At 55.5% G+C, this 18704-nt stretch overlaps 2 protein-coding genes and 1 long non-coding RNA gene across 4 annotated transcripts in view; 1 reads left to right on the top strand and 2 right to left on the bottom strand.

Annotated features, from left to right (window-relative positions):
* Positions 1 to 208: 208 nt before the first annotated feature.
* On the bottom strand, positions 209 to 4629 carry PRSS56 (serine protease 56). Of its 2 annotated transcripts, none has more exons than XM_081050967.1 (5): positions 2512 to 4629; positions 1753 to 1890; positions 1343 to 1399; positions 625 to 1229; positions 209 to 531 (listed from the first exon to the last, which is right to left on the bottom strand). In XM_081050967.1, exons 1-5 carry the CDS (start codon positions 2609 to 2611, stop codon positions 352 to 354), a joined length of 1080 nt encoding a protein of 359 aa, XP_080907093.1. In that variant the 5' UTR covers positions 2612 to 4629; the 3' UTR covers positions 209 to 351. The 2 variants fall into 2 exon arrangements, with proteins under 2 accessions (XP_080907093.1, XP_080907094.1); XM_081050968.1 differs by having other exon boundaries at positions 1343 to 1396.
* A 191-nt stretch (positions 4630 to 4820) lies between these two features.
* LOC308498693 lies at positions 4821 to 16897 on the bottom strand. The gene is made up of 3 exons (XR_013993502.1): positions 16592 to 16897; positions 13650 to 13739; positions 4821 to 5872 (listed from the first exon to the last, which is right to left on the bottom strand). It is a non-coding gene; the product is annotated as an uncharacterized lncRNA (long non-coding RNA).
* Positions 15572 to 18704, top strand: part of ECEL1 (endothelin converting enzyme like 1) — a 24236-nt gene continuing 21103 nt past the window's right edge. The window contains exon 1 of the mRNA XM_081051163.1: positions 15572 to 15627. The gene's annotated coding sequence lies outside the window, so the exon portion shown is untranslated. The remainder of the gene's footprint in view (positions 15628 to 18704) is intronic.

The raw sequence follows: 18704 nt of genomic DNA, 5'->3' as shown, positions 1-18704 counted from the left end.
GGCATGAGTCGATGCCCCCGGACAGATAACAGGCACAGAGCTTGGTGCTGGGGCGCAGCCCAGGCCCCAGGGCCCTTCGGCAGGTGTCGGCGCTGAGCAGCGGCACGTGGGCCTCCCTCACCGCCTCCGCCTCAGGCCCATCCACGGGAAAGCGGTGGAGCGGGCTCCGCCCGGAAGGCCGAGGCCCCGCTTTGAGGGACCCCCTCCCATGACCCTCCTTGATTGCTCCCCTTTTGCAAGATCCGGCAGCATTTTGCGAACACAGCTGGGCGTAGTAGATCCAAGTCTCTACACCCCCGCCTACCCAAACTCCATCACCCCTGGCCCCATTCTTCTATGCGCAAGGGCGGTTCACCGGCTCTGCCCACACCTTCGAAGAAGGCCCCCCCAGCCCGCGATGGCGCAGGTGGTGCCGGCGGGGGGCTCTTGGGGGCCCTGGGGGAGGCACACGGGGCGCGCCGCCCCTGCGGGGCTCACCGGTGTCCACAGTTGCACCAGGGCAAGGTCACTGTGGAAGGTCCGCGGGTCAAACTAGGGAGAGAGTGACCGCGCAGTGTCAATGAGGCGTGGGGTGGGGTGGAGGTGCTGTTCCCAGCTCTGCGGGCCTGGGGCCTGCCCTCTCACCTTAGGTGGGGCAAGGTGCGATTCACAGGCACCTCCTCCGCTTGTTCCCCCGATGGCCCCTCGGCCAGCTTCACCGTCCAAAGAAGCGCCTTCGGGGCGCTGGGTGACGCGCGGCGGGTGATACCCGGCGCAAGGGTGTAGCAGGTTCCCTGGAGACTCTACTCTCCGCCCACGGGCACCACCCAGCGTACTCGCACCCCTGTCTGTTTTCCCGCCTGGGGGCAGGGAGATGGGACCGAAAGCGCAGGGCGGTGCGCCCCTAGAGATCCGCACCCTGGCTTCGCGGCGCCGGCGCCTTGAGGCTGGGGAGCCCGACAGGGGGCTGCCGCCGCCAGGGGGCAGCAGAGACCAGCCCTCGCTCGTGTCATTCAAGGATTTGGGAGGAGTCGGACCCCAAGTTGGGGACTCCGGCTGGTCAGGGGGCTGGGAGCCGGACCTACCCCGCGAAGCAGCACCCAGGACGCCTCCACCAGGACGCCGCCGCACAGAGGCTGCCCGCTGAGCTGCAGCCTCACCAGCCCCAGGCGGTGCCGCACTGCGCCCCATAATGCGGCCTTGGGCCTGTGTCACATTGACGGTGCTCGGGAGCCTCTCGCCGCAGGGCCCTAGAAAGGTGATGCGCTGTCACGAGGGACAAGTCCTGGCCGTCCGCACCATCGAGGCCTCCCCAGGGTACACCTGCTCTCAGTCCTGTCCCCTTGAAACTTTTCAGCCTCACCTGGCTCAGCAGGGTCCTGGAGGAAGGGGGCTTCAGGCCTAAGATGCCAAGGTCCTGCTGAGAAACAGACCTTTGAGCTTCACTGCCTCCCTCCCACCCTTCCTCCACCCCGAGCTGGTCCTGCGCCCTCTCTTTCCCCTGGGCACCCTTTCTCTTACCACTGCCCTTAGCAGTCTGGGCCTGTGGCAGCAGCCATAAACTTCTCACTGTTCACCAAGTGCTCAGACTGCTCCTGCCCTCTGCCCTTGCACTAGCTGTGCCCTGGGCCTGGCATGCCCTTTTCACTGGGAGGGACCTTCCTAAGCGTTGTCTTGCAGCCCCACCCAGTCTCTGTCTCCAAGGAGTCAAGTCTTAAGGGAGGGGATGATGTGGACAGGAGAAGGGGCCCAGAGCAGTCAGCACAAGCTCACCAGAACACCGGGTGGTATGGTTGGCACAACCTCGGCACTCATGCAATTTGTGCTGGATCTCCATCGCCACTAGATTTATTGCCCACTGGGTGCTCTTCTGGGCAGTCTGCAAGGCCTTCGTCCCTTGGGCTGACAGAGCTGCTAGGACATGCGGCACAAGTCTTGCAAAGTTGTCCTCCTTGCCGCAGCCCCGAACCCCACCTTGAAGGCCCACAGGGAAGCAGGCTGGGCTCCTGGAGCGCTGGGCCAGAATGGGAGCAGAGAGAACCCCAGGACCCCAGGACCCAGAACTCAGGGGATGGTTCTGAAGACTCAGCCCAAGATGTCTCTGTAATTCAACTGAGCTGGGCTGGAATCTTTGAAAAGGGTGTTTCCTTAAACACCTTGAAGGAAAAACAGCACCCTGAAGATACAGACATCACAGAACTCAGACTTATTGGCACAAAATGACTATGGTTGGATCGCCCACCTTTGGGCCCAGAGAGCCAAGGAGATGCTGCTCTGCTCCCTTTCCTTCCACCAAACCCTGAAACTTCCCTAACGCACACCCTTGCTGGCTCCCCTTCCCTTTCCATCCCCATCCTCCCCGTCCCTCTCCTACCTGTGTCTAGGTTCCTGGCCCCTTCTCCTGGCAGGGTGGGCAGGAGCAAAAGCTCCTTGTGAATGGAGGTGGCAAGTTCATGTTCCCCTGTCTGGGACCCGCTTCCTTCCTCTCTGATCCTCCCACCTCGGCCGCTCCTTCGACCAGCATGGGCTCACCTTGCAGGGTGCTGGGGGACAGGCGCATGTACAGTAGGTGCCCCTGAGCAGACCGTGGGTCTTGGAGAGGCAGTAGTACCAGCAGCACAGCCAGAAGCATGGTGGCCAGGGCACCGAACTTGTCCTCTTTCCCCGTCAGGGTCCACCTTCCAGGTACATATCCTGTGGTGCCTGCCTCTGGCTGCCTTTCTGTCCCTGGGTACTGAAATCTCGTTCTTCAAGCCATCTGACATCAAAGTTACCCGCTTCCCTTGCTCGTCCCTCACCTGGCCCTTAACTCCAGGAGCCCACAGAGGAATGAAGCTTGGGGGGCTATATAGAGGACAGACAGGGAGGGGAGTACATGGGAGGGGGCCAGGGTTGGGGGAGAGCACAGGGTAGTGGGCTCAACCCTCATCTTCGAAGTCTCTCCGTCTGGCTCTGAGGTCCCCCTTCTGTCAAAGTAGCCCTTGTTTCTGCAGCTCATCAAAGGGGCCTGCACAGGCCAGAAGAGCTGACGGTTGGGCTGGGGGCCAGGCAGAGGGGGACTGGTGGGCAGGGGTTGGCCCCATCTCCAGGGCTCAGATGGGGGGCTTCCCATCTGCCCTGATTCCCTGAGGAGTTCACAACTATGCTGGGGACAGACACTCTTGGAGGGAGGAGGGCAGGGGTTATCTGAGGGTCTGCGGAAGCCCCAGCCCCTGAGGAGGTGCCTGCGCTCCCAGCTCCTCTGCCCCTAATTGCTTGGCAGCATACCTCCCCAATGTGGCTATTTCTAAAGATGATCAAAGCACTCTAATTAGCACAGTAATTGCTGCACTGGGGGTAGTGGGTTGGGAAGAGGCAGAGGCAGGAGGACACTGGAGTGGCCCAGGGAGGAAGGCGGGAGATAAAAGGCCCCACCAGTGGCCCAGTTCAGGGAGGACAGGCCCCAACAGCTTCTGACGCTCTCCCTGACCCCTGGCTTCTGCGCAGGGCCCACTTGGCCTGTCCGGCAGTTGCTATGACCCTGATCTAGCAGGAGGGAGTCTTCTAGAGTCTCACTGGTAGAGCCACAAATGGGCAGCTCTCTGGGGACCGAGTCCCCATCTGGTGCAGAGAGGAGATGCTCTTGTGCCACTCAAAATGTCCTGGGGCTAAAAATAAATCTCATCCCTGCGGTTCATGCTGGTGACTCCAGGGTGGCTTTGGCAAGCCTGGTCCTTTTCCAGAGTGGATTCTGTCATGACATCTCCTTGTTACCACTCTCCTTTCCTCTCCAGACCTTCCGCACAGGTGAACAAGCCTCTAATGGGAACCTGCCCCACTTCATAAGACAGAGCCCCGGACCTGTCGAGGTGATGGGTGCGAGGCAGAGATGGGGCAGCCAAGTCCAGCAGCTTCTCCCACCCCTTCCTTCCACGTAGGCAGCAGAGATGGTGCACAACCTCATTTTCCTCCCTGAAGCGATGTCCCATCATTTTGCTTCCCCACCTTTCTGGGCACTGACCACAAAGAGATTCCCACCCCCTGGAATTCCACTGGAGGGGCCACCCACCCATTGATGTGCTGGAGTCGGCTCATACCATCTCCTGAGAACCGGTCATTGGCATCTCTTCGCAAGTCTGCGTTTGGTCACATGTTGGTGGCTTGAAGTCAGCCAACATGGGAGTATTTATGCCCTTGACATCAGGAAGCCCTGCAGATCAGAACTCTTTTCTGCAGAAAATCAGTTGTCCAACATTTACGAGCATAACACTGTACACACCCCTTCCTTCCCCGGGTACCACCACACTTCATGAAGATGGTACCTCTCTGACTCCGGAATGCCATGAAAATACTGTCTGGGTATGGATTATTGTGAGTGAATACTGTGAAGTTGGAAATTACTCATATTCATCAGAATATCTGTCCATCTAGATAAGATGTATATCTAGATGGGGTAGGAAGTATCTATCTTTTTATCCATGATCTCCAAATTCTTGGCTGGGAGGGTAAAGTTCAACATGGCCTGTATTTGAAGCATAAACAGAGGTTTGAGACAATGTCCAAAGGAAAATTATCTGTGGTTCCACGAGACAGCCATCAAAGTAAGGGACCCAGAAAGCAGAGAAGGTGGTGGAAATGCCTTGTAGGCCTCTAGGTAGAGAAGCCAGCAGCTTCGACATATTCTCCAAGCTGTACAGGGATTAAGGCCTGGAGCCAGCCCCCGCCCCCGTCCTCCCCAATCCCCCCACAGTGGAACCCGTATGGACGCTTCCTCTGGGGGATTCCTGGAGGAGAGCACTTCCTGCCCATTCAGCACTGGTGTCCCTCAGCTGCTGGGGTCCTGCCAAAGCCAGGTGGGCCAGGCCACAGCATAAGTACACAGCCCCCCCCTTCTACTTCCCCAGGTCTTCAAGGTAGGAAGCAAGAGGAGCGAGGAGACCTGGAGTTGCCGTCTCTTTACTGTCCCTTCTGCCCCAACTGGTAAAAGCCCCACCACGGCCCCAAAAAATATTAGGGACCTCACAGCATGGATTGCAATTCCGCTCAAACACTAGCTCCCCTTGTCTGGCTCCTCTGCCACTTCCTGTTCCGATGGCTGGGTCACAGCCTTCTCCTTTCTTCTGTATATACCCCACCCCAAGACCGGGTCAATTTCATCCACTTCCAGAGGTCACCTCTTGAGACCAGCATCTAAATCCATGTTGTGTGAAATTATTTTGTTTATTATTTGTGATGGGTATACTTGTTTCTTAATTGCTTCTCCTTCCGAACGTGATGGCCACTCTCCCAGCAGTTCCTCTCATGCCACATCACTCTCTTTTATTTTCTTCAGACCTATCATGTCTCCATTGCAGTCTGCCCAGTGAAGTTCTTGCCTGTTTAAGGGGCTCGGTCTCCCACAGTCTAGTTGAGCAGGCAGTTCCTGCCACACCTCCTCCCCCACTCTGCAGGGCTCACTGCCCAAACCCTGTCAGAAGCCATGCTCCACCACACCCTCTCCTCCAAGGGGGAGGAGGGCCTTCAGGTAGCACAGGGTTGGTGGAGAGAGCATCTTCCCCTCACTTCTCCAGCCAAGCCAGAATAAGGAGTGGGGTACTCAGAGCAATCAAGGAATTCCTTGCTCAAGAATTAGGGGAACTGGGGTTGGCCCGGTGGCTCAGGTGGTTAGAGCTCCATGCTCCTAACTCTGAAGGCTGCCGGTTCGATTCCCACATGGGCCAGCAGGCTCTCAACCACAAGGTTGCTGGTTCAACTCCTTGAGTCCCGCAAGGGATGGTGGACTCCGCCCCCCACAACTAAAATTGAACACGGCACCTTGAGCTGAACTGCTGCTGAGCTCCCGGTTGGCTCAGTTGGTTGGAGTGCGTCCTCTCAAACACAAGGTTGCCGGTTCGACTGCCGCAAGGGATGATCCCTGCAACAAGAAAATGGCAACTGGACCTGGAGCTGCGCCCTCCACAACTAAGACTGAAAGGACAACAACTTGAAGCTGAACAGCACCCTCCACAACTAAGATTGAAAGGACAACAACTTGACTTGGAAAAAAGGCCTGGAAGTACACACTGTTCCCCAATAAAGTCCTGTTCCCCTTCCCCAATAAAATCTTTAGAAAAAAAAAAAGAATTAGGGGAACTGGTAAGGAGAGGCTGGCTGGCATGTGGGTGCCCAGTTGGAGGTCAAATGAGCCAGAGCTCTCTATGACCAGCCAAGGACTCTTGAAGTGATAGTGGGGTGGAATGTCTGAGTGGGGAGGGGTCAGCTCCACCCACCCTGAGGTTCCTGGTTCCTAAGAATGTACAGAGGGCAATCCCACATGTGCCCACAAGCCTGAGGGTGTGGATGAGACTGATGGCTTCCGATTTCAGGGAGTACTGCAGCCTGAGGGGCCAGAGGCACGGTGGTATGATGCTGCCAGCTATACGTTGCTATAATATACATGTCTGGCAGACAGGACCTGCTACATAATTTGCAGGGTTCCCAGTACAAAATGAAAATGTCGGGCCCCTTGTTCAACAATTAATAAGAATTTCAAGACTGCGGCAACAAAACATTAAAAAAAAGTGTGCTTGCTGAGGACAGGGCCCTGTTCCCAGGGGAACCACCCCAAAGGAACCTTTCTTGGGGGGCAGGTTGGACCTGTGGCACTGCCCATGGTCATAGAAAAGCAGTTAGAGCAGTGATAGGGCCGTGGCTGTGGTTCTGGGGCTGCCTGAAAACCTTTAGACATGGAGGACATAACTAGGAACCATTATTTTAAGTTGAACATGTACAAAACATTCAATACCATTGTTCAAACTTGTGATCAAAAAGAATGCAAACCATTTCACAATTTGGCCTGTTTCTTCTCCTTTTTGGTGTTTCTTTTGTCTTTCTTTCTTGTGATCTCTCTCCATAAGATTTCTTTCCCTTTTCTCAATCTTGCTGTCAGTTGTGTTTCTCTGAAATTTGCTAATTTAATGCCTTGAATTTTTATTATAATATTCACTTTTCTCTTCCTACATGATAGATTCTCCCTCATCAATATTTTTTATTCTTACTGCTTGTAGACCTTTATGTTAACATGAAAAGATCTTTATAGAAAACACTGCCTCTCTGATGAAGAGACATTTACTGGAGTCGTGTGGCTCCCTTCAGTGTTATTTCTGTTTATTTTGTTTTGTTAAAATAAACTAAAATTCTATTTGATAAATTATAGTTAAAATAGTCAATCAGATCCCTTCTTATAGCAGTAGTTCTATCAATTTATCTCTTTAAACTTCTATCTGCATCAATGCAAAAGAGATTTCTGGAAAAGGTGGTTATTCATTAATTGTGGATACTTCTGATAGATTTATGTTTATTTTGTTTTGCTTTTTACTTTCTTTTGTTTTCTCATGTTGCTTGAATTCTTTAAAACCAGCAGGTAGCATTTTACAAATGCAAAACATGAAGAAAAAGAAAAGTGCAAGGCATCAAGTAGAAACCTTACAAAACTTGTCAATGATACAAAACTTGTCGAAGCAATATTTCACCCAATGAATATTAATGTCAAAAACCGGTTAAATATAGATAATTTCATGTGGTTCCATGTATTACGTGTATTAAACCTTTATAATAATGTTTGAGGCAGGTGTTATCAGACCCATTTTACAGATAAGGCTATTGAGGCTCAGAGAAGTTGAGTGATGTGATCAAGACCACATCACTGGAAACTGGAGAGACAGAGATTAAAAGCAATTCTGCCTGCATCCGAAGGCCGTACCCTTGACCTCTGCCCAGCCCTGCCTCCTGAATCCACAGGTGCACCTTGACTGTGCTAATTTGTTGGGGTTTTTGAGGGTTCAACACAAAGTTTGAAGGTTCTTCTTGAAAAGATAGAGGGTTTGCCTCCCTCGGGGGGGAGAACTAGCTGTGCCAAGGCAGGAGGGGGCGAGGTAGAGCAGCTGTGATGGTACCTAGGGCTGGAGGTGGGGGTCGGCAAATAGCCGACAAAGCAGATGGTGGAAGACCAAAGGCCTGGAAGGGTTGGAGGGAGGAGGAAGAGGAGAAACCTGGGCCATCGATGCCCCCAAAGTTTCTCCAGCACCCATATTGCTCCCCCATTGGCTCTACTCCCCAGGACCCCTGAAGTCTGGGAGACCGAGTCGGGGTGCCTCAGCCACTCTTTCTGAGTCCAGCTGTCAGGCGTGGAATAGAAGGGGCAGTGTCTCTACACCAGGGGCCCCTTGGCAAGGCTTCACCACCCTCCACCTGGGCGTATCATATCAACCCCCTGCCCAGAGCTCCAGGCCCCAGCGGAGGGGGGCCAGCAGGGGCCAGTGACCAGGGCAGGGGACAAGAGGCAGGGGAGTGGAGGATGAAGCCAATATATCCCCTGAGGCAATTATGGCAGTGAGTGAGGCATAAATAAAGCGCTTTGTGTGCCACAGCCACCCCTCCCTTACACACACACACACACACACACACACACACACACACACACGGTGAAGCACAGCCCATTTGCAGGGTAATGGCTTTGTGACAGCAGGAATTATCTGCAGCATTAGAGGCAGCCAGGCCGGTGGGGAGGCGCAGGCTGGGTCTGTGGGGCACCAAAAGAGGAAGCAGGTGCCCATGGGCTAGGACTTGGACCCCTGAGGATGCTGCAGGGGTGAGAGGCATGGTAGGGACTGCAAAGAGCTTGGTGAGAGCCAGGTCTGGATGGACATCCCTGCCCTCTAGTGCCCACAGCCCTTTCCTTCCTGCTTCCAGAAGTGGACAGATAACCAGGAGCACTAACTCAGACCTGGAATCACAGCTAAGCAGCCCCTGCTCCTGTCCTGGCTTCAGCGCTGCGTCTTGCTACCCAGCCCCAGGAGGTCACATCCTGCTGAAGGCCTAGAGAGGGGGCCGAGGGTGATGAAGGGACCAAAGGGATCCCCAGGAAAGAGGACACGTGGGCTTGGTGACGGGGGTGGCTGGGTTGGCATTAGTTGATTGTTTCCCTCCATTCCCCTGTCATGGGAATCAGGGCCTGGTTGCCTGGCAGTGCCAGGGAGGAGGGGGTTCAGGAAGGAGGACCCCTTCCTTCCCCAGATCAGGAAACTGATCCACCACTTGGTCTTCAGAAAAGGCCTCTGAATGCCACTTTCAGCCTGAGGACATTAGGGGCTAATCTCCCCCTGCCCCCTTAGCCAGCTAGCCTTGGTAGGGGCAGCAAAGCCCCAGTAAAGAAAGCGGGGGGAACTTCCGGGCTGCTTGGGCCCCTGAGGTCATGGTGATGTGGGGATGAGGCGAGTCTCTGGGGTCCCTAGTGTCCCACCCCAGGGCTTAGCCAGGCCTCGTTTCTGTCACGGGGTGCTGGCAAGTCATGCCTGTCGGCCTGACAATAAAGCCAGGATCCATGGCTCTGGCGACAACAGAGTATCCTGCCCACCTGCGGGCACACCCAGATTGCATTTGCTGAAATAAATTGCTGGAGAAAATAAATCCTGCACACATGATTAATGGGAGGCAGGCAGCGCCACAAAGAGCCGCTGGGGAACAGAGTGACAGTCGGGCACAAAGCCAGCACAGCCGCAGAATCTCTGGGAAGGGGGTCTGGTCACTGCACAGCTGCTGGGGTCACCGTGGCCTTGGCGTTACCACCAAACAGGGGGCCTGAGCCTACCAGCCGACAAAGCCCCCAGGGGCTCAGGCAAGCCCCCAGCTTGACTCCCCATCACTGTGGGGGGGTGCGGTGGGGGCCAATTTTGAGTTTGGAGTACCCCTGACCTGGGCCTGACTGTTCTTGGTGATTGGGGGGCCCCATGGGCCAGATTGGGAAGTAAATCCAGAGTCTCAGGAGGAGGGACAAGGGCTAAGGATGTCCCTACTGACCAGCTGTGAGTCATTGAACAAATCACTTCCCATCTCTGAGCCGCCGTCTCCTCATCTGTTCCATGGAGCTGGTACCAGGGACTCCCTCATAAGCAGGTTGAGACACAACTGAGCCCACCCAGGAAAAGCACCTGTAGGGTGCGGGGCACCCAGGGGGCCGTCCTAGCAACAAAGGGGTATTCAGCATCTCTGATGTGCCGTGCTGTGCTGGGGGCTGGGGTTCAGTCCCTGCCCACACGGAGTTTATAGGCTGAGGCAGGCAAACATTGAAGGACTAATAATAATAACGGCATAATGTGCATGTTATTTCAAATGCATAAATGCTGTGAAAGAAGGCCTGAGTGCTGGGGTGACACAGGCAGTGGGGTTACGGTCTGGAGGGCAAGGCCGGCCTCCTGGCGGCACTGAACACAAGTGAGTTTGTGGCAAAATCCAAAAGCTGGGCCAGACACGCTGTTAGTGAGGCTGCTGAGAATCGGTCTCATCACTGCTTGGGGAGTACGCAGTGGTACAAGCCCCACACAGGCCAACTGGCAATACCTGCGGAATGCCTCCCTGAACTACAAACACTCTCATTCTGTTACAAGTGCTCCCATTCAGGACATTTTATCCTCCAGATATGCATAAAAGCACGCTTATGAAATGGATACACAGAGGCATTCACTGTGTTGTTAGTAAAGAGCGGAAAAAGGAGCAGCTGCCCAATTACGCATCAAGAGAGAAATGAATGAAACTGTGTAGAGCTGCACCATGGAATACTATGCAGCTGTGAAAAAGGACTTGTTTATGAAAAGCACGTCAAGATCGAGTTCAATGCAGAAGTGTGAAAACAAAACATAGAACAGTGTACATAGCATGCTACCTTTTGTATATGAAAGAAGGAAAAAGAGGAGCACAGATTTTTTACTTTCTTTAGAAGAGTACGCAAGAAATTAATACAAGTGGCCACTTGGGATTATGTGGGGTGGGGGTGGGGGGAGGAAACCAGGTGCATGGGGAATGGGTGGTAGGAAGGCTTTTTACTTTGTATTGCTTTGATTTTTAAAATCAATTGGATGTATTATCTACTAAAAAATTTTTAAAAATAATATTTAAGGGATTTGGTTTCTTCCTGGAGAGCAAAGGGCTCCCTGAAGAAGCCAGAGCACAGGGGTGGGGAGTTGGTTAAATTTACTAATTTCAGGCCTGCGCTCAAGCTGGGGTAGTCCAGGATAATTATTTAACCGTTGGCCCATTCTGCACAAACTGTATTTGGGAACAGTTAATACGTGAACCTTCAGGGATCAGAAGCTCAGGGGCAAGGACCCGCCCCAGGTGTGGGCCCAAGCAGCCCCGGACTCAGGGCTCTGTACTCACACGAAGGCCTTGGACTCCGCGGGTCGGGCCTGAGGGAGTGACCAGAGCAGAAGGCCGTGGACGCAGCTGGAGCAGCACTGAGGACAGTGTCTGCACCCGATGGGGGTTCAGGAGAAAGAAGGGGTGCGAGGCTTTGTGGAGCACACGCTGGTTCCGGGGAGGCAATGCAGACCCTCCCCACTCCCACTGGGAGGAGCCCCTTCCTCCGGACGGATCAGGCCCAGCTGGTCAGGAGTCCAGAAGGCAGAGCAGGCAGGGGCCGCCTCCGTGAGAGAAGCAGGCCTTGAAGGACCGGGAAGCCAGGGACCAAGTCACAGCACCCCAGGGAGGTGTGGGAGCTACGTAAAACAAAGGGTCAGGCGCACAGCTGGGACAAGGGATTCGAGCCCAGGAGATTCAGGGCAGGTCTTAGGGCTGTTGGAAGATCTCAGGGACTGTGGCCTCCCCAAGTGGCCCCCCGCAGCCGCAGCTGCTGGGCTGTGGGAGTTGGTTTCAGAAGCACCGCCCGGTGGCCATCCAGCCCAGTCACCTCCCACAGGCCTGCCCAGCAGAAGCCCTGCGTTCTAATGGGGTTCAGGGAGTGAGTTTCATGCATTTTCTGCCCTCACCAGGACCTTTCTACCCTGTCCCCTCTTTTCTCAAGGCATCTGCTTTGTTTCCTGAATCACCCTCTCCCTGCTCAAGCCCCAGCCTCCCGGCAGCTCTGGCACCTGTGTAACCCCTAGTGAGCAAAGTGTAGGGCCAATTGCATAATTAACGGGCCCCTTGTTCCACAATTATTAAGAATTTCAATATGGCGACAGCAGAGCATTAAAGCAAGCAGGGGTGTCTGAGCCGGGCACCCATGAAGCTGAGGCCAGGGTCTCAGACCCAGGAGGTGCTGGAGGGAGGGGCCACAGACAGTCAGGGATAACTGGGCTCCTGACCTCTACTCCCCGACCCCACATAAGAGGCTCTGAGCCTGGGATTTGTGGCTCCCCCTCACCTCCTCTTTGTGTCTGAGCATCTCTACTCCAGGAAACTCCTAGACCTTCCCTGCTCCCCACCTTGTGTGCAGGCACACACACGCACACCCAGTCAAGGAGGTCTGCAGAGCAGAGGGCTGGGGCATCAGAACAGGCCTCTGGGGGCTTTATTATGTGCTTACATGTACCAGCTCCACTAAGCCTTATGGTGTGCCCATTCTGCAGATGAGGAAACTGAGGCATGGAGGGGTTGATGAGTTACCAAGGAGAGCCAGGATTTCCAGGTCTGGGCATGAACCTCTGGGGAGACTCCTTTGAGGAATAAAAAGGGACGCAAGGATTGGCTCTAGGTGCCATCTTTCTTACTGGTCATGGGGGACTGGGGGGAAACAATGCAATTAACAGTAATTTGTGAAGTTCACGGAACAATTAGCACGTGCCAGGCCAGTTCTAGGCATCCTACACGTACTGTTCCACGTAGAGATCCTTCACAGACGCTTCATGCAGTAGGTGCCACTTTGCAGATGGGGACTGAGTGAGGCCCAGTGAGGTCACACCACCTGGTCAGGGTCACATGACAGAAAGGGTGGAGCTAGGACTTGAATCTAGGCAGGCAAGGTCTGCTATCAGAGCCACTACATGGTGCACCTCTGAGGACGCCAGGGGACCCTGAACGTGGTGACAGGGGCAGGCTGTCCTGTGGTCTGGCTGCAGTCCAGACCCTGCTGTGCTCTTGCTCTTAGCCACACCGACTCTAAGTTCTGGCCCCATCTCCTCCTCCTCTAGAGCCCACCCCCACAGCCCAGCAGCCCTGCATCATGGGACCCAGGTTATGTGGTGGACCTGGGGTTTGACGGGGTGGGGTGGGCCTCTGTGAGGAGTGCAGGAGTTTGCAGCTGGAGCTCCCCTTCTGTATCGTCCCTTGTCCCCATTCCCCCTTGGGCGTCTGGGCCCTTCTCCAAGGAGCAGGCTTGGAGATAGCACCCAGAGAAGGGTGCTATCCATGCAGCTGGAGGCCCTGCCTGTCGGCCTAAGCCAGCTCTGACAGGGCCACCATCTCCACCCAGTGTCCTCCCGGCCCAGGAGGCTCAGGATCAAGTGGAGGGACATCTAAGACCAGGGCCAGCCTTGCATCAAGGCTGCCAGAATGGCCCTCCCTGGAGGATGAATTCCCCTTGGTGGCCAATCTGCCCCGCCCTGCGCCAGCCCTAGCAGAGCTGTTCTCTCTCTCCACCCTCTCTGCAGTCCTTTTTTGTCTGTCCCTCCCTTTACTCTCACTTTCTTCCTCTCCCGGCCACCCCTGCCCGTCTCTCTGTCTCCACCCTCCCTCTCTCTGTGTGTTCCTTCTTTCCCTGCCATAGCTCTGTGTCTCCTGTTCTCTCTCTGTGCCCCCATCCCTGCTTCCTGAGCCCTAACTCGCACGCTTCCTCCTCTCCCCAAGCGCTCTTCCCGGCCTTGTTGGGGGCGGAGGGGGAGCAGAAGCACTTTTCTTGTCATCCAGGCCTAATATCTTAATGCAAAGCCATTACTCACCCGGGGTCCAGACAGGGCAGGCCTCGCCCCTCCTCATTTGTCATCCAGAGTCAAGCCTCTGCGTTGTTCCTCAGGGATCCGATTAAGGGACTGACAGGCGGATGAACAAATTTAGCTACCAGCACTGCCTCTTCACGCCCTCCTGCCCCACCTCCCCAGCTCCCAGTCCCTGAACTTTGAGTAGGGAAGCCTGAGGCCTCAGAGAGAGGGAGTCCTGTTTCTCAATTCTGCTCATCCTCAAAGTGCCCAGCAAGGGGTGAGGGACAGCAGATTTCCTCCTGAGAGAGGGAGAGAGAGAAAAGGAGCTGGGTCCAGAGTGACCTGGACCCCTGGGAGCAGTTGAGGACTTACTATAAAAATAGAACAGCCAATCCTATATATAGTCCTTACAGCCTGCCAGGCCCTATTTGAAGCCTTTTACGTGTATTCAATCATTTAATTCTTAAAACACCCTTATGAGGTAGGTACCATCATTATCTCCCTTTAACCAGGACTCAGAGAGGGTAAGTGACTTACCCAAGGTCATTCAGCGAGTGAAGGCTATGTGTCAGGCAGTGTTTTATATCTTTGTTAATTGTCTCAACACAGTATCTGTGGGAAAGGGGCTAGTATTATCCCCCTCCTACAGATAAGAAAACTGAAGTTTTGCCCAGGTCTCTAGCACAGCTCTGTGTCCCACCATAGTCCTGCCCTCCTTTTCTCTGATTTCCCCGGGACAAGCTCAGCTCTGCACTGCTGTCTGCAGAGAAGGTATGGCTGCAGCCAATTTGGGGGAAACAGGAGTGTGAGGCTCCCTGGCCTGACCTGTCTGCTCCTCAGCTCCATTTTGGGGGCCACATCTTCCATTAGGGCTCTTGGTTTGCAGGGGCAGTGTCCAGGATAACCCACTGTCATCACACCTCTATCAATCAGGCCTTGTCACTGAGAATCTGCCACCTGCAACCCAGGATCTGGAAACCAGACCCCAGAGGTGAAAGCCAAGAGTTACCTCCATGGGAGAGGCGGGAAGATGCTGCGGAGCCCACCTGGAGCCTTCCCATTGCTCCTGGACACCAACTCTTTCCACCTGCCACATCAGCCCAGTTCCCATAGTAACCACTGGCTTGCTGTCTCTTAGCAACTGAGTGTTCCTCAGAGGGAGAAGGCAGAGCAGTGGAGATTGGTTGACATTTGAGGCCAGAGAACTTGGGTTCAAATCCCAGCTATGCTGTGTTGTAGCTGTGAGATCTTTGGCAGGTCACTTAACCTCTCTCAACCTCTGCTTTCCCATCTGTGTAATGGGATGATACTGTTCAAGGATTAAGCATTTTGGATTAAGCTGTCAATCTGTGAAACATGTAGGTAGGGCTATGCAAAGGTGTGGGATTAATGAGGAAGGGCCAGTGGGGCACTGCTGGGCTGGTAGAAGCAGATGGAGGTGAAGTTTCAGTTCCAGGTGGGAGCCCTGGTGTGGGTGGGCCTCTCCATTATGAGAGACCCCAGCCTTGCCCACCTGGCAGCCCCATCCAGACTCCTTGGCCCTTCAAATCACCACAGTCATCAATGTGGTGCTTTCCCTCCAGTGCCCAGGGACCCTTCTGGAGAAACCACACCCTATGACGGCTCTGCCTTCCCCTTAGAAAACTACAATGTATTGGCTACCAGAATCCAATAAGTTCTAAGCCCTTTACATGTATATCATTTAATTTTACTCAATGAGATAAGTTCTTATTATTTCCCAGGGTCAGATGTGGAAACTGGGTCTGGGAAAGGTTAAGTTACATGCCAAAGTCTCTAAGCTCACAAGAGGCAGAGCTGGGCCTGGAACCCTGGTCTCTCTGACAGCCTGACATCTTTTCTGTGCTGTCTCTTGAGTTAGGAAGGAAAGAGTGGGGAGGGAGGGGTGACCCAAGGATAGAGGTGGGAGGAGAGGGATGGAGGGAGGGAGATCTGAGGACAGACCCCATGGGACAGGCCCGAGAGCCCGGGAGAACCTGAGGTAAGGCACCCAGGGCCAGGGGACAGAAGCGCCAGCCAGAGCTCTAGAACAGGAGGACATTTCCAGGACACGTAAACGGTCCGACACACTGCCTGGCGGCGGTTTCTCATCCCAAGGCGCCCTGGGAATGCATCCTGGGGGGAAGAGGTGGAGAGGGGGGCACTGCCGTGGTGGCGGGCTCGGGAATTAGCCGCGTTTCTTGTCACCGGGGCGGGTAGAAGAAGCTGTCAAGCCTGGGGGCAGGTACCAGGAAAGGGGGAGCCGGCGGCCCGAGTGCCCTGCGGCAGGGGTGGGTCGGGGGAGGGAGAGCCCCCCCCCATGTCCGCAGGGGCCTGGTCCCCAGCCAACCGACCCCGTTCCATCGGTCTCGTCCTCACTGGGTTGGGGGTTGTGAGGAGCTGAGCTGGTTACAGACTAGCATTCCGGAGAGCTCGGTCTTCAGGCCCCATTCTAGGTGAGCCCCGCCCCCCACGCCGCTCTCCAGGCTGAGCCCCCACCTCCCGCCCAGCCCCCATCCCGGGCCAAGGCCGAGGTCGCTGCGGCAGCTCGGGCCGCTTGATTCAATTAACTAATTCCCGACAAGACAGATGTTCAATTCCGCGTTGCCTGCCATTAGTCTGAGATGAGGCGGCCCGCGGGGGGGGGGCGGGGGCGGTGACGTCACGGACCGGCCACTGACGTCATGGGCGCCCGGCCAGGAGTCCCGCAGCTACCAGGCCCGCCCCCGCCCCTGCAGTGAGTTCGTGCTTGCGCCTTGGCCGGAGTGTGCGTGTGCACACCTGCGTCTCCATGCGCCGCCCCTCTTGGGGACGTCCTGGGCCTTGAGGTCTCAAGGGTTTGGCCCAACTAGACTTACTCCTAAGAGTGCGACCTCCCTCTCTCTCCTGCCTGCCCTCCTCTGTCGTCTTTGCCCTCTGAATTTGCTACCCTCCTGTGGCCGGGGCCCTGTCCCCATGTATCTTACCTTGGTGGAGCTTTCCGGTGGGTGCGTGCACATGAGGTCCATGCGTGTGCACGCTCCTTCAGGCATGCACACACACGTGCGCACGGTGGCCTACCTGGACACCAGATGTGTGCTCACAGGACGCACACTTTCAGCCGCACACAGCCGTGCCCAGGTGCACACGCAGGGACACAGGAAACCACCGCAGTGCCTCCCGACCACACATGCATCTCCCCCCACCCCCACCCGCAAGTCCCTGGCTTCAGCCCCTCCTTAGGCTCCAGGGCCTCCTGAGGCGGGGGAGGAAGGGGCAGCAGAGGGGGTAGGGAGGCCTTGTCAAGGACACCAGCAAGGAAAGGAAAAAAAAAAAAATGAAGTGGAAGAAATAAAATCAAAAGGCTTTTAAGGCTGCTCTCCCCAAGTAGTTGATGTCTTGGCTGCGATTGCCGGCAATGAAATATTGTGCTCTCTGATCGCTTAATGCACGGAGTTCCGCAGCCCCCTCCCCCAGCCCAGAGGCAGTTCCCGTCTTTTCCCTCGCCCCTCCCCTCTCGGTCCTCTCTGGCTGCTCTTCCTCCTTGCTCCCAGAAGGGCCAGAGTGGTGGAGGGCACAGCTGATACCCACTTCCAACCTGGCACTGATGCCAGGAGGGGCTCCAGAAGCCACAGCTGGCATGGGGACCCCAGCCTACAGCCTGGGCAGGAGGGGAGAGCCCAGCTCTGGGCTGGGATCCTGCCCATGCCTGAGTTGACCCATGCCCAACCCTGAGTTGTGCTGCTCAGGGTTCTGGTACCTGCAGAGGTGCTGGGTCTGAGGGTCTTCAAACTGAGGGACCCTCAGCCAGGAGGGGAAGGACGTGAGAGTCCATGTGTGCCTGACAGGAATCCCCAGTGGCTGGAGAGGCTGAGGCTTTTGAAGATGGTGTGTATTGGGGGGGGCCTAAGGTGGATTGGAGGTGGTGTTGGCCTAATTCTCAGCCTTTAGTTAAAACTGAGCTCAGTAATGGTTAAAAGCCTAGCTTTCAGCCTCAGCTCACATTCCAGCTCCATCACTTCCTGACTCTGTGACCTTGGGCCAGCTCCCAGCCTCCCATGCTTGAGTTCCACACCAGAAAGGATGGAGCAAATAATAGAACTGGCCTCATAGGGTTATTGGAGGATTAAAGGAGAAAATATATGCAAAGTGCTTAGCACAGGGCCTGTGGGTGGCGGGGGGGTGGGGGCATAATTGGGGCTAATTATGTCTGTAATCTGCTCCACACCCTGTGTCCAGGACTTGGAGGGGCAGCTGGGAGCTCCCTGAGATGCGGTGCTCCCCACTGCCCCCTTCTCCTTCTCCCCCTCCTCCTCTCCCACCCTTGCTTATGGACCTCTCCCCACCCCAGGCAACTGTTCACTGTGCCTTTCTGTCAGGGCAGCCAAATTGGCCAAATCTCTGTAATGCTAAAAAATTGGCCCATTAGCTGGCAGGGAACATTGACAGGAGGAAAGAGTGGTGTGCATCACTGCGACAGATGTGTGGGGAGGGGGTGTTGGACGGAGGGGCTGCAGGGCTCCCTGGAGGAGCTAGCAATGCCCAGGGAATGGGCAGCAGCCAGGGTGTGTGTGTGTGCGTGCACGCGGGGCCCCACTATTTGCCAGACCTGTTGCTGGGGGCTTTCACAGCATAAACCCCACAACAGCCCTGAGAGGCTGCTCCCGTGATTATTCCCATGACACAGATGAGGAAACTGAGGCTCAGAGACAGGAAGGGCTTGAGCAAGTTCTCTCGGTGGATGTCAGGGAGATGGCGTACCCTCTGGTCTGAGATTCCACTGGCCTCCATGGAGCCCCCTTCTTTGGTGTCCCAACGACCTCCAAATACCCCAGGAGCCTTGTTCCTGCAGCCTCTGCTCTCTGTCCCTCCTCCTAGCTCTGCCGCATGGGGGTTTCTCACTGCGCTGGGGCAGCTGGCCAGGGATTTGTCTTGACGGGATCAGCCAAGCCCAGTGGCTTGTCAGTGGAGAGAAATGGGAAGGACGTCAGTAGGTGCCTGGAGAAGGACGGGGGAAGGAGGTTCAGGGCTCTGGCTGGCCCCAGCCTTCCCTCCTGGGGGTGCTTAGACTTGGGCTGCCCCCCGGGATCATTCCCCGGC

The sequence above is a fragment of the Rhinolophus hipposideros genome, assembly GCF_964194185.1.
Source record: "Rhinolophus hipposideros genome assembly, chromosome: 6".
Lineage (NCBI taxonomy): Eukaryota > Metazoa > Chordata > Mammalia > Chiroptera > Rhinolophidae > Rhinolophus > Rhinolophus hipposideros.
This window is presented reverse-complemented; position numbering and strand designations above follow the sequence as displayed.